The sequence below is a fragment of the Esox lucius genome, chromosome 18 (genome assembly GCF_011004845.1).
Source record: "Esox lucius isolate fEsoLuc1 chromosome 18, fEsoLuc1.pri, whole genome shotgun sequence".
In the NCBI taxonomy this organism is placed as follows: domain Eukaryota; kingdom Metazoa; phylum Chordata; class Actinopteri; order Esociformes; family Esocidae; genus Esox; species Esox lucius.
In genome coordinates, this window is record NC_047586.1 from 20893964 (window position 1) to 20908107 (window position 14144).

Consider the following 14144-nt stretch of genomic DNA (forward strand, 5'->3'; position numbering starts at 1 on the left):
GAAATCACTGCAGTTTCTTTGTTTTGTATGTTTTAGCATTATTTTACAGATTATTTCATCAAATCAATCAAATGCATTTTATAAAGCCCTTTTAACATCAGCAGTTGTCACAAAATGCTTTCACAGATACCTAGCTTGAAGCCCCAAACAGTAAGCAACAATTAAGTTAATGCACAGGGGCTAGGAAAAAAACCCTAGTAGGTCAGAACATAGGAAGAAACCTAGAGGGGAACCAGGCTCTATGGGGTAGCCAGTCCTCTTCTGGCTGTGCCAGGTAAAGATGATAAGAGTAAAATATGATAATAAATGAAAGCATGTGGGCTGTGTCCAGAGTCTATAAACAGAACCAAAGGTCTGCTGCACGACCAGGAGGACGAGGACAGGAACAATCAGATGGAGTGAGAGCACTGGCTGCCGGAATCATCTGTAACACAGCCAAGAGGACTTTGGACAGGGACAGCTTTTCTTTGCCTGCTAAGCAAATGCTTTTTTGTCCTTCCCAGTTATTTGGCAGGATTTTAAAGCAAACTGATGGTATCCTGGACAAGGAAACCTTACTAAAATCCAAGGCATTACTAGTTAGGCATTAAGGCATAGGATGAGGGTTAGGTTAGGGTTGGCAATTTGAGCTACAGTAGCTTGTCTGTTGGATCGGACCACACAAGCCAGCCTTATCTCCCCACGAGCATCAGTGAGCCTTGGCTGCCCATGACCCTGTCGCCAGTTCACCGCTTGGACCACTTTTGATAGGTACTGACCACTGCAGACCGGGGACACCCCACGAGGGATGCAGTTTTGGAGATGCTCTGACCCAGTCCTCCAGCCATCACAATGTATCCTTTGTCAAAGGCACTCAGATCCTTTTGCTTGCCCATTTTCCAGCTTTTAACACATCAACTTGGAGGACAGAATGTTCTATTGCAGCCTAATATATCCCACCCACTGACAGGTGCCATGATAACAAGATCATCAGTGTTAATCACTTCACCTGTCAGTGGTTATAATATTATGGCTGATCGTTATCATCACAACCAAAAATAAAATACTACATTAATTACTGTAGGCCATGCATCCAACTATCTGTTACAAACATGTATTTACAATGCTACTTTCTTAATCAACTTTTCTTTAAGAACGTCAAAACTAACAGCTGTTGGACGGAAATTAGGCTACAGAGCTGAAAGCCAGCGGTTGGGGTAGAACTCTGCTGGCAGCCGTTCAAATGAACGAAACAACCGTACAGTTGAACAATAAAACTGTCAGTCAGTCATTCACAAGTGTTTATCATTACAATCAAAAATCAGCTACTACATTATTTTTGACTTACCATGTGTTCAATTACCTGTTACAAACATGTCTTTATAATGCTACTATCTTGATCTATTTTTCTTTGTGAAAGTAAAACGAGCAGCGCATTCCGTAGTTGGGTAGAACACCGCAGCCAATCGTTCAAATTAACGAAACAACCGTTCAATTGAACGATTAAACTGAACGAGTCAGTCGTTCACAAGTCTTTATTACTCAGGCCAAGGCAGTGGCTCTGTGCTTGTTTTCATCTGTTTTTCATGGCATCAGTAATCAACTAACTAATATTAATTATTATAGTCTGTGTTCACTTATCAGTTATAAGCATGCCTTTATGAAGTTCCTGCCTTGATTTATTTTTCTCTGTGAATGTACATAGAAGTTGATCAGAGAACTGAGCTGGAGGACCGGGTATGAAGTAAGTGATCATGTTGTAGAAACCCGCTGTCAAACGTTCGAATGAACAATACAATTGAAGGAGTCACTAGAAAAAAACACTTTTGAGTCCAGAGTCACTAAAAAGATTTGTTCAAAACGAATGAATCGTTCGCGAACTGCACATCACTACTGTTTACATCTGACCACGCTGTTTGCCTGCTCCATTCTACCCATTCTGCAATTGGGAACCACCTTGGCCTTTCCTGAGTCATATCATGGAAGAATCAATGGAGCAACTTGGTCAACAAGACACACGAGTCGTCTATGCGAGAAACTTTTTACTGCAGAGAACCTACGTTCACTTAGAAGAGGACTGAAGGCGATTCCATCTAGTTATCCAGTGACCCAGTTCAACCCGTGGAGACAAGGCAGATTGTAAGTGTTACTTCCGAATGCAATGTTATAATACACAAAGTACACATTGCCTCCGGATATTCTGGGCAAGGGTTTGGGATTAACCCCCTTAAGCTGCTGTCCGAAACGTCTATTTCAGTCAATTCATCCTCTGTGTATGCTGGTTAGAACAAGTAAGGCTCTATCCCCCAAAGTGTCCTACCTGATTGTATTCAGAGTCAGACATAATATACATGTATTTTCCTTTAGCTCTCAAGCAGATAAAGTTTGACTGTCTGAGGTGAATATCAACGACGAAATAGGTAACTTGCTTTCTAGCTAGCTACTTGTAACTTTTGTTTACTGTAATGTATACATTTACTCTTAAAAACGCTTGTAATGATACAATTGTGAACAAAACTGACTGGTAAATACAGGAAGTACCCTTTTATTTGAAATGAGATTTATATTGCGAAAATTTAAACTTTATTTTGAGAAATACAACATGTTCTTTGAGGTAAACAACACCACTAGTCTTAATTTGCAGCTTGCAATGCAGCTCTGTGATAGAGGTACGAACAGTTTCCATTCATTAATTTTGATGATGCTAATAATGCTAATTACAGACTGGGACAGAGCTGAATAATAGATTGTTTGAATAAATGACTATGTGCATATTCAGGAATATATCTTGGTAAGTGGACTTTTAGACAAATATTAATTTTGGACAAACTATCCCTTCAATGCCTAACTAGCATTGCCTAAACCTAGAGACTATGCCCAATTGTAAATGTTCCCTATTCCTCTAAGCTGGTCATTTATTTGCCTGCCAAAAAACCTTAAGTTGTGGGGTCAATTTCTTTCCAGAGTTTACTATCTCAGTGGGGACTTCCAGTCCCCACATGTACACATAGACCAGGATCACTCACATCTACTCCTGTGGCGTTGGCTGGTTGTCATGGTTACCTGGCAATACTCTGGGATGCACAGACACCGTTGCCATGGAAGCCAGACAAGTAAAAAAAACAAAAACAGAATCATTCACAAAGGCTTTTCTAAAACATGTACCCTCATAATTTAAATCACCTACTTTTCTTTATCTATGTATCTATCTATATCTGACACTCACTCTCTCCAGCTATAACTAAAACCTTTCTATTTCTGTCTCTCCTCGCTTCCTCCATCCTGTTTTGCCTACCCAGTCAATTTTCCCCATCCCCCACTCCCCCGGCTTCTCTCCTTACTACCCTCATCCCTTGTTTCAACTTCTGTTTCTTTCCGCTCCAACCCTCAGATTTTCTCCTCAGCATCCCTCTTTAATCTCTCCTGAACTGCCTTAAGATTTTTGTTTTCAATCCCTCTCCGATTTCATCTAAATCCCTTCTATTCTCCCTCTCTTTGTACTGTCCTGGGTATTGATCCAGCTGCATGAAGCCGCATTCATTTCCTGCTTAGTGATAGTCAGCTGACATACTGCTCTGCTCTACTACACACAGATTAAGTGAAAAGCCTACAGTATGCATTAGCAAATAATTAGAACCAACCGGTTCGTTTCCATTCCTGTTGTGTGTAGGTATGTTTTGTATGTGTGTGTATGTTGTGTGTGTGTGTGTGAGTGAGTCTATGTTGTGTATGTGTGTGTGTATGTTGTGTGTGTGATGTGTATGTTGTGTGTGTGTTGTGTATGTGTGTGTGTATGTATGTTGTGTGTGTGTGAGTGTATGAATGTTGTGTGTGTGTGTGTGTGATGTGTATGTGTGTGTGTGTATGTTGTGTGTGTGTGTGTATGTATGTTGTGTGTGTGTGTGTGTGGGTGTATGAATGTTGTGTGTGTGTGTGTGTGTGTGTGTGTGTGAGTGTGTACCTGCATATGCATGCCAACTGAACAGCAGTGGTTGCATCAGACCAGACTGATGAAAATGAGATATTGCTAAAGGGGCTGAAGTGATGCATGAAGTCATTACGTCGTAAGAAGCTAAGAGTTTTTATTGTTGTGATTTCCTTTTTTTCACTGTCGGTTGGGTTCTTCCAGTAGTATCTGGGACTCGGGTCCCAATTGTCAGGACTGATGACTTGGACTCGACTACTGGTGACTTGGACTTGGACACTGGTGACTCAAAGTCTAAATCCCATTATCTTGAACGACTTGAAATACTTTTTACTTAGCTACCCTTTGCATGGTTAAGAAAACCAAGCTGATCTACGAAATTAAAACCTGTAGTGTTCAGTTTAATAGTAAATCTGAATTCTACCTGATTTTGTCATCTCTAAAAACATCCCACATTCCACATTGTATCCCATTGCCAAGTTATTCTGTAAAGTCTCTGGCTTTTTGTCAGTGAAAATGGCTTGATTCTAGCCTTAAACCGCTCAAAAGATATGACCCTTCATCAGCGCTAACAACTGCATTTCTATAGTACGTACATAGGTGGGACACATCTTAAACAAATAAAGTAGCTATACTGTCTTCCATAAATAGGCTGCCACATTTCCAGACATGAACTTTAATGACAGGGCTGGGTTGTATTCATGTATTTATTCTGCTAAACAAAACAGATTCGTTTCAATTGGGCAAATTCAAGCAGGTCCCAGTCCCTTCCATTTATAATGAATTTGGGAAAACATACTAAAACTTAAATATTTTGTTTGGCCAAATAAACACACCCCCTGGTTACTTAACCACTGCCAGTAGCCAATATGTAAACATTTGTCAGCACAGCAAATAACTTTTAGTTCATGTGGACCCAGTGACTCAGACTTGAGCTGCTCTAGGCCAAGGATTCAATCACCAGAACTCAGACTTTCGCCATAGCGACTCAACTTGTGACTTGACCATTAGGGGCTGGGTGTTGGACTGGACTCTGATTTAGCAACATCAGACTAGAACACAGGGGACCCTGGACAGAACTTGGACTCAAGATTTAATGAGTTGACTATATCTCTGGGTTTTCCTGAATATTACCCTCTTTATACTTCACATCTCTTCTTTGTGCCTCTTTCTCCATCTTGTCGGACTGTCTCTCTTTCCTATTTCTCCTATTTCTCAGCGTGGTAACGATTCACTGATTCTCAACGATTCTCTTGTCCAAGTCAAATAGCAGTGAAACTCTGATCCTCTGACCACAGATGGCCAAGCCAGCCAGACGGCAGTAAAAGAAAAACACAGAATATGCTGGATTTACACTGTGTCTTTTAAGGAAAGACTGAACAGTGTCCAGATAAAAGCTTCTAGTTCTCACATCCAGAGTGGTTGCGGTTGGTGGGTGTCCCTCTGGTTGATGCTTGGCAATGTGAGTGGACTGACTTCCTGCCTGTGTCACAGGACCCCCCGGTCTCAGCTCAAAGGTTTTACTCTGCTATATTATTGTGCCGTGGGAGTAGGGTCAGTTCTCCTTCTTCATCGTAAATCCTTGTAAATCTAAAGAATGCCCCCCCCCCTTTGCTGATAACTTCTTCATTGAGAAGAAATCCACTTACTGTCTTAAGAGGAATGCACTAATCATGAGTGGCTCTGGGTAAGTTAACTTACTTAAAAGCAGCTTACTTGTGAAAACAGAGTCTTTCAAAGCTGCTGACTGAATCATTAGGGGAAATCTCACCAGCGATCACACCCAAGATTACAACAGGGTGACATCGAAAACTGTGAAGATAAGAAGTGGACTGACGGGCAACAGAGAGAGGAATGGATGGATGATGTACTGAGGGATGGAGAGTCGCATGGGTGGACGAACAGATGGAAGAAGGAATGGATGGATGGAGAAATGGATGGATGGAGAAATGGATGGATGGAGAAATGGATGGATGTAACAGTTATTCTCCAACCTTTCGGATTGAAATGTTAAAGAGGAGTGTTCGGGTGGAAGCTACAACCGACCATATCCACGTTCGATCACAACGATCGTGCTGAAGACAAAAGACTCTGAGACAGTCCATGAGCCCTCAGCAACCATGACAACTGCTGTTATATCAGAGAGGGCCACTCGAAGCCAAGACACCATAGGAGCTGGGAGCTTTAACCGAGAGAGAGAGAGGGACAGGGAGGAAGAGCTGAGAGAAAAGAAGAGTGAGAAAAGGGCAGACAGAAAAGAACAAAGAACCACAGTCGCTGCCACAAACAATCTACAGCCAGAAAACACACACACACACACACGTTTGAAGCACTAACACAACAGCACCACTGTCATCACCCCAGCCGCCTTGGCCAGCGTCCTCACAAGCCATCAATGCCTCCTCCTCTCTTCTCCCCCTTTCTCCTCCTCTCTCCTCATCCCCCGATCAAGACCTTGACTGCACAGCATTAACATTCCACTCCAGTCCCTCCGCAAGGACACCCATTGCCAGCTGCCACATAGAAACGCAATGCACAGAATAGTAAACACACGGCTGCCTGCACATCCCACTCCTTACAAACATTGCATTTCTATTGAAACCTCTGCATATCTATCTGCAATCCCATCCCAGAGTCTGCTCTTGAATATTAACAGACGCGGGGATTTAGCTTTGGCAGCAGTGACGAACACGCAGCAAATCTCTACTACATAGGGAATATGATTATGGATGATGTCATTATAGAATTGGCAGAAACCAAAGTGCCGCTGATCAACGAGGAAGCAGGCGCGAACTGGCTGGAATGTGTTGCGCGGTTCAGTCACTACGGCGCTTCCGCTGAGCTGTCGCAGCCCAGCCTGTCGTAGCTTCGCGTAAACCGGCACGGCCGTAGCCGTCGGTACCCCGTACAGTCACCCCTGGTAGCCTACCTGACTTTAAAATCCTGCGCTGTGATCTGGGCCTGGGCTCCAGTAGACGCGGCTTCCGTACAGTAAATCTGAGGGAAATAGAAGCGGTGGGACTGCACGTTTATATCCATAGCGCTAGCTCCCACGCGTCAGACAATACCAGGGGGAGGCGGGAGGCTATTTCTCTAGTTTGTCAATGTCAGTTTTTCGGTAGGTCCGTCCGGCTGTGGCGTGAATTAACGAGAGTGGTCAAAGGTGAGTGATGACATGTCAGGCATCCCCTCAGTTGGGATGTGTGCGAGGCGTCTGTGGCGGGGAGGGGGGCTGGGGGTTCACAAGAGGCGAGCGACTGAGCTAGGCATCCCCCTCCAGTCTCCTCTTTGCAGAAATAAAGGATGGCACCTTTCCCTCTCTCCAGCAATGTCACTTGATCGCCTCCACTGGCTCCTCACAGACACACTGACCTATTTCCTCAGCAGCAACAGAGTCACTCACAGAAAATAAAGAAATAAATGCTAATAAAAGAACAAGGATGCTTCCAGTGACAATGCCTTGTGGAAGAAACAGAAATGCCCTTTTGTCACCACGGTCCATTCATTGCCACAGCAGGAAGATTTTAGGTGAGGTGGATGAGGAAGAAAGGAGATGGAAAGGAAAGAGAAAAAAGGGAACAAATGAATGCTACAACAAATGCTAGAACAGCCCTCAGTCGAGTCTGAGAGAAATGAACGGGAGATGAGATGAGAGCCCTTTGGTTATTTTAGAGAGAGAAGGACAGAGAGAGTGAGAGAGGAGAGCTGGAGTGAGTCCTGGTTCTGGGAGGCGTGGCCCTCACACTGCCTCTCTCCTCTGTGTCTCACTGGATTACCACCTCCCCTCCGCCCTCTCTACCCTCCTCCTTCTCCCCCTCCCCCAGGCTGCTGGTCCTTTCCTCCCCCTCCTCTCTTTTCCTCCATCCCTCCTCTCCTCTCCTCCCCTGTTCCAGCTCTCTGATAGGCACGGCCAGGAATGTGTGAGGCTGCGTGCAGTGTGGGAAGAGCAGAGGGGAGGAGAGTGGAAACGACTGGCGTTAATTCACCCGACGGCTCCGGGCTTTCTCCTGTCTGATTTGAGGTGTCACGCCGGGGCGCGGTCAGAGACACAACCTCTCTGTTTTTCGTACACAAACACGCCCACACTAATATGCAGAGAAACAGAGACAGAGGTACAAGTTATTCTCTGGTTCAAATGAACGTCCAAACCACAGGTATTGGGCCAGTCACAAAACCAAATGCTCAACAACTGAACAGCAGCTTTTTTCTACACAGCTCAATACTACCACAGTAGTGCCTTATTGTCCATTTTGTGAAACTTTATTTTGGTTGGAAGATGAACCTATGTCAGAGCCTATGTAAAACCCCTGATTGGTTCTATATAAAAAAAAATTTTTTACCATAAAGGATAAATTATATATCTGGCATTGCTGGAGAGATTCGTAATCTCATCTGCTGTTCTCATATCAGACCACCACCCTCAATCCTTCTAATACTGGATGTCAGCCTAGGATGGCATCCACATTCACCAATGGACTCCTTCAAAAAAGGAAAAAAATGACTTGATTATTATATGGAGACAGGTTGCCATCTCATTCTACAGTATAAGAGCATACAAGTAGCACTCCTCTAATGAAAAATAGCAATGAGTGTGCAATGTGGTTCTCCCTGTAAGTCCACTGCTCTGTAAATCTGTAAATCACTCTGGATAAGAGCATCTGCGAAATGACTGAAATTGAAATGTAATTACAACTGTATTTGTCACGGACAATTTCATTTCTTAGTGATGCGATCTGACTAGGACTTTTTCTAACCACCAGAAGCGATTTTTGATTTGTTAATATATTATGATGAATATAAAGAGATGCTGTGTATTATGCTAAAACACTCTGATGCTTAATGGGATTCAGTTCCTTGTCTGTGGAGATGCTGTAGCTGAGTCTGTTGTGTCTGTAGAGAGGCTGTGGCTGAGTCTGTTGTGTCTGTAGAGAGGCAGTGGCTGAGTCTGTTGTGTCTGTAGAAAGGCTGTGGTGTCTGTAGTCCTATGTCAGTCTGTTGTCCACTGGGCTAGTTCGTAGCAGTACAACAACATTCAAAACATACACTGCAAAAAATCTCTCTTATCAAGTATATTTATCTTGTTTTCAGGTAAAAATCGAACTATCCTTCAAAATAAGGTAAATTGTCCTTAACTAGCTAAAGTTGTATTAGATAATACTGCTTGGTTTTAGAAAATATGCCTTGAATATCAAGTAAGTTGTGTTGTTCCATTGGCAGATAATTTCACTTATTTCAAGCAGAAATCTTTTCAAATATAGTCACATTTTCTTTTTTTGCAGTTTACTGGTTGATATCATGTATGCTTACTGCATGCTTTAGATGACGTGCAGTTATTTGGAAATATTTGGACACAACACAATTTCCATAATTTTGGCTTTGTACGCCACCACAGTGGATTTGAAATTAAACAACCGAGATGCAACTGAAGTGCAAACTTTTAGCTTTAATTCAAGGGGTTGAACAAAAATATTGTATGAAACGTTTAGGAATTGCAACCATTTTCATACACAGTCCCCTTATTTCAGGGGCTCAAATGTAATTGGACAAATTTAAACAATCATACATTTTTTAATACTTTGTCAAGAATCCTTTGCAGGCAATGACTGCTTGAAGTCTGGAACACATGGATATCACCAAACACTGGGTTTCCACCTATATGATGTTTTGCCAGGCCTTCACCGCAACTGTCTTCAGTTGTTTGTTCATGGGTCTTTCTCCCTTAAGTTTTGTCTTCAGCAAGTTGAATGCATGCTTGATCAGTTTGAGATCAGGTAATTGACTCAGCCATTGCAGAATATTCCACTTCTTTGCTTTAGCAGTATGTTTTGGGTCAATATCCATCTGTGAAGTAAAGTGCCGTCCAATCAACTTGGCTGAATCTGAGCAGACAATAAATCCCTATACACTTAAGAATTCATCCGGCTGCTTCTGTCTTCTGTCACATCATCAATAAACACTAGTGACCCAGGGCCACTGGAAGCCATGCATGGCCATGCCATCCCACTGCCTCTACCGTATTTTACAGATGATGTGGTATGCTTCGGATTATGAGCCGTTCCAAGCCTTCTCCAAACACCCTTCCCATAATTCTGGTACAGCTTGATCTTAGTTTCAGAATGCTGTTCCAGAACTGGGCTGACTTTTTTAGATGTTAATTGGCAAAATCTGGCCTTTCTATTCTTGAGGCGTATGAATGTTTTGCACCTTGTGGTGAACCCTCTGTATTTGCTCTCATGAAGTCTTCTCTTTACGGTAGACTTGGATAATGAAATGTCTATCTCCTGGAGAGGGTTCTTCACTTGGCTGGATGTTGTGAAGGGGTTTTTCTTTACCATGGAAAGGACCCTACAATCATCCACCACTTGTCTTCTGTGGACGTCCAGGTCTTTTTGTGTTGCAGAGCTCACCAGTACGTTCTTTTTTTCTCAGAATGTACCTAACTGATGATTTGGCCATTCCCAATGATCCTGGCATCTCTCTGATGGATCTTCACACTTGTCCATGAAACAGCTTTTGAGTCAATTGTCCAATTAATTTTGGTCCCCTGAAAAAGAAGGGGCTACATATTAAAGAGCTGTAATTCTTAAACCGTCCTCCAATTTGGATGTGAATACCCTCAAATTAAAGCTGAGAGACTGCACTTTAAGCCCATATTCATTATTTAACTGTAACTTGAATATATTTAGGTGAACAGCCAAAATAACAAAACTTGTGTCGGTGTCCAGTTATTTCTGGACCTAACTATATAATGGTATTGTACCAATTAACGGGTTGGGTTGTTTTGAACTCCTCCAGCAAGCAGATCTCCTAAGGTAGTTCAAGGAACCATGACCAAACCTCCTGTCCAGATATTCACACTCTTTTTTTACGTTACTATCAAGTATTAGATGTTTTAGTCCTAGAATAGGCTTAATCCGTGTCTGTGAAACACGCCCTACGTGTATGTTGATTGAGCTAGTAGTAAAACAGTTGGGCCAAGCTGAGCCCTGGGCACACCATACACCTTCCTGACCATCCATCAGCTGTGAGGTCACTGGGTCCTGACACACTGAACCCCACTTCAGTCTAACGATATTATTTAGTTTTACTGACCATCGTGTGTGTGTGTGTGTGTGTGCCTGCCTATCTTACAATACTAGTGAGGAGCAATGTTGTAAACCATAGAAGATTTGAAATGGGAGAATTTTAAGTGAAGGGATTTGGCCACTCCTCACTAACTCTTGTGTTAGAGTTAGGTGATAGGTTTAGGATTCAGGTTAGGAATAGAGTTTAGGATGTTTTTTTTTATTATAATCAATGTTCATAAGGGGTGCCAATATTTGTGTGTGTGTGCTGAAAACTTCTAGAACTGTAAATGTCCCAGTCAGTAATGAAATCAAAAGACAGAGAATGAGACTATTACATAAAAGAAACTGATCAAAAGACAGTAAAGACAAAGATGGATGGTGGGAAAACGAATACAAAGAAAAAATAACAGAGTGAGGAGAAGGGAAGAGAAAGATGGGAAGAACAGGAATCAAAAGACAGGGGAGAGAAAGGGCCTAAAGAGGGAGAGATGAGAGCGGGACCAGGTTGGAAAGAAAGAACAGAAACAGACAGACACAAAACAGGTAGTGAGACAGGAAAGACCGGATGTACCTGAGTAGGTTAGAAGGATAAAACACTGGAAAGAGGAAACAGGGATAATATGAAGAAAAAACTGCAATGGTTGATGTTGTTGCACCCTCCTCCCACATCAGCCTCTCTGGTTAGATGGCATTCTAATCCTTAAAGAGATACACCTCCATCTGTGTGTCTGTCAGAATGCTACTGGAACAGCCAATCATTTCCATGCTGCCTGGGGTATGGCCTTCTGTCTGACACAACACGAGATGGAGGGAGAGAATGAGCTAGACAGGGAGAGAGAAGGAGAGAGAGAAGAAAAAGAGATAGAGGTAGAGGAAGTAGCAGACAGGGAAACCCTGTGGAGGGGGAGGACGAACGCGGATAGAGGGTAAGGAGAAGTGACAGAATAAAGGGGAGGGGAGGCAGTGTGAGTTTGTTTGGGCTGGCAGCCATCCCGTATGGTGATCTCTCACCAAGGTCAAAGACTGGCAAGCCATGGGATTGGACAGGAGGGGCAGCTGCAGCAGCCAATCATATCCATCACCTCAGCTGCCAATCAACACCCTGCCACAGATGATTTGCTAAGAACTGTAAGGGTGGGATTGCCATTCTGCCGGTGCTGTTCAATCCACTCACAGAAATGCTCCTTCCTATTTCCATCAGTCATCCTGCCACTCCTGCGATAATGGCCTTGTTCTAAATTAACATGTGTAGTGTCACACACACACACACAAACACACACACACACAAAGCTAACTGCACATGTGGGACTTTGTAGCAAGATTTAGACCTTGTGATTGAGCGGAACATGTGAGTCACACTCCATGTAATATGTCCACCATAAAGACGTACACACACACACACACACAAGCACTCTCAGCTGTGAATGGCTTACAAACACTGCTTGAATCCCTCACTGTCAGTGTAATAACACTAATGAAGATCTGGCAATACACACATTTCTAGAGGAACACACTGGAAACACACACATTTCTAGAGGAACACACTGTCTCACTTGTCAACAGAACTGAATGGACAGATTGTGGAAAAAGATGACTAACGTCCGTCTTCCCCACACTTATCCCACGACTGCATGGCCTCAGAGCGGAGGAGGAGAGCGGAGGAGGAGAGCAGAGCAGATTCTAAGTGAGATGTAGGAGAGGGCAGAACGGGGTAGGGATACAGATCTGACATGCTGCTCCTCTTACCCCTGAGTCTTGACAAATACAGAGGGAGCTGGAGAGAGGGAGAGAGAGAGAGAGAGAGAGAGAGAGAGAGGGGAAGGTGTCTAGTTCCGTGATGTCCCCTGTATTCATGGGTAACTCACATAAGCTCATCCTATCAGGGGATTGGACCGCAGCACAGACACTCTGACACACAAATAGGCCTACATAAAGAGGTTGAAACACACGAGCTGATCTGTTTTAATTACCACACACACTGCAGGGAGCTTGACAGAGGGGATGTAGGAAAAAGTGTGTGTCTTTGTGTGTGTGTGTGTGTGTGTGTGACTTTGTGTGTGTGTGTGTGGGAGATGAACGGGGGCTTGTTTTCTCTCATTCAACGGCTTGATTACCCGACTCGTCTGTGAGGATTAATCTGACAACGCGCTGCAATAGCCCAAATTGCCCGGCGATGATCTCACTACACAGTAGTGAACGAAGCATGGCCGGTGAACTGTGGCTCAACAGTGTTCCTTCCTGTTCTCCCCTGCCCACCTTAGGGCAGCTTCACCAACTCACTTCACCTTTTATAACCAAAGTACCACCTTCCATTCCAGTATAACATTGTGACAGCTGGACAAGAAAAAGCTTCCCGAAAGTAATACAACCCAGTCAAAAAGATTAAATAGGTCAAAATAGGTCAAAAAATCCCTACCTGATTGCCACAACAGGAAATGAGGGGTTTACCCACCATGCATTTTACCATGAACAGGAATGGCAATATAGACGTGCTTAGGCAATGCACATACTGTTGATGTACAGGACCGTTTATTACTATAAAACATACTTTAGTCAAGGTAAAGCATGCTATATGGTACATATTTTAGTCATGTCAATGATTTTCCCAGGCCAGTAAAGTCGACAGGTTGGCATGAGCAAAGCTAAAACAATGTCCTCGAGAATGTGCACATTCATCAATCACACTGTCAAGAGTGCGAAACATGTTGCCTGGCTACCCATCCACATTCCTCAAGCAAAGTAACGTTTCTGCACCATGATTAGTCTGGATTTAACTCCCTCCCTGACAATTTCTAAAATACCACCCTCCGCGGACATAAACTTTGGATTTCAAATGTTAATCACCTTTAAAAGATGGCTGGTGCCCCTGGCACTGACCTAAACTCTACCAGCGCATACCACTAACTAGTTAGCCCTCTCACATCAGTTACACGGACAGGAATGGTAGAACAGCACAGAATCAAATGCTTTTTGTGTTAAACATAGAAATGGAAAAACGTCTCATCTGTGTATTTATGCAATTGTATCATTTATTATAGCCTTAAGGGCTCTAGTGGTTTAAGCTGCCGCTGGAGCACATTCAATTATGTGGTGTGGGTTTGGTTCTGGCCTTCTTCCATTTCAGGACAATCTCTCCACCGTCTTTCACACTTTCTTGCTTCTATCAAAAAATA

The 14144-nt window shown here is 43.2% G+C and overlaps 1 protein-coding gene across 5 annotated transcripts in view; it reads right to left on the reverse strand.

Moving 5' to 3' along the window:
• The window catches only part of evlb (Enah/Vasp-like b), a 53429-nt gene that overhangs the window by 28527 nt on the left and 10758 nt on the right, over nt 1-14144 (reverse strand). For 4 of the 5 annotated variants that reach the window (XM_020056318.3, XM_013138466.4, XM_013138465.4 and 1 more), the window contains exon 1: nt 6834-7637. The exons of the other annotated variant lie outside the window; for it this stretch is intronic. In XM_020056318.3, the coding sequence (XP_019911877.1) occupies nt 6834-6943 (110 nt within the window). In that variant the 5' untranslated portion in view covers nt 6944-7637. Of the gene's footprint in view, nt 1-6833; nt 7638-14144 lie in introns of those variants that run through there. 5 annotated transcript variants of the gene reach the window in all.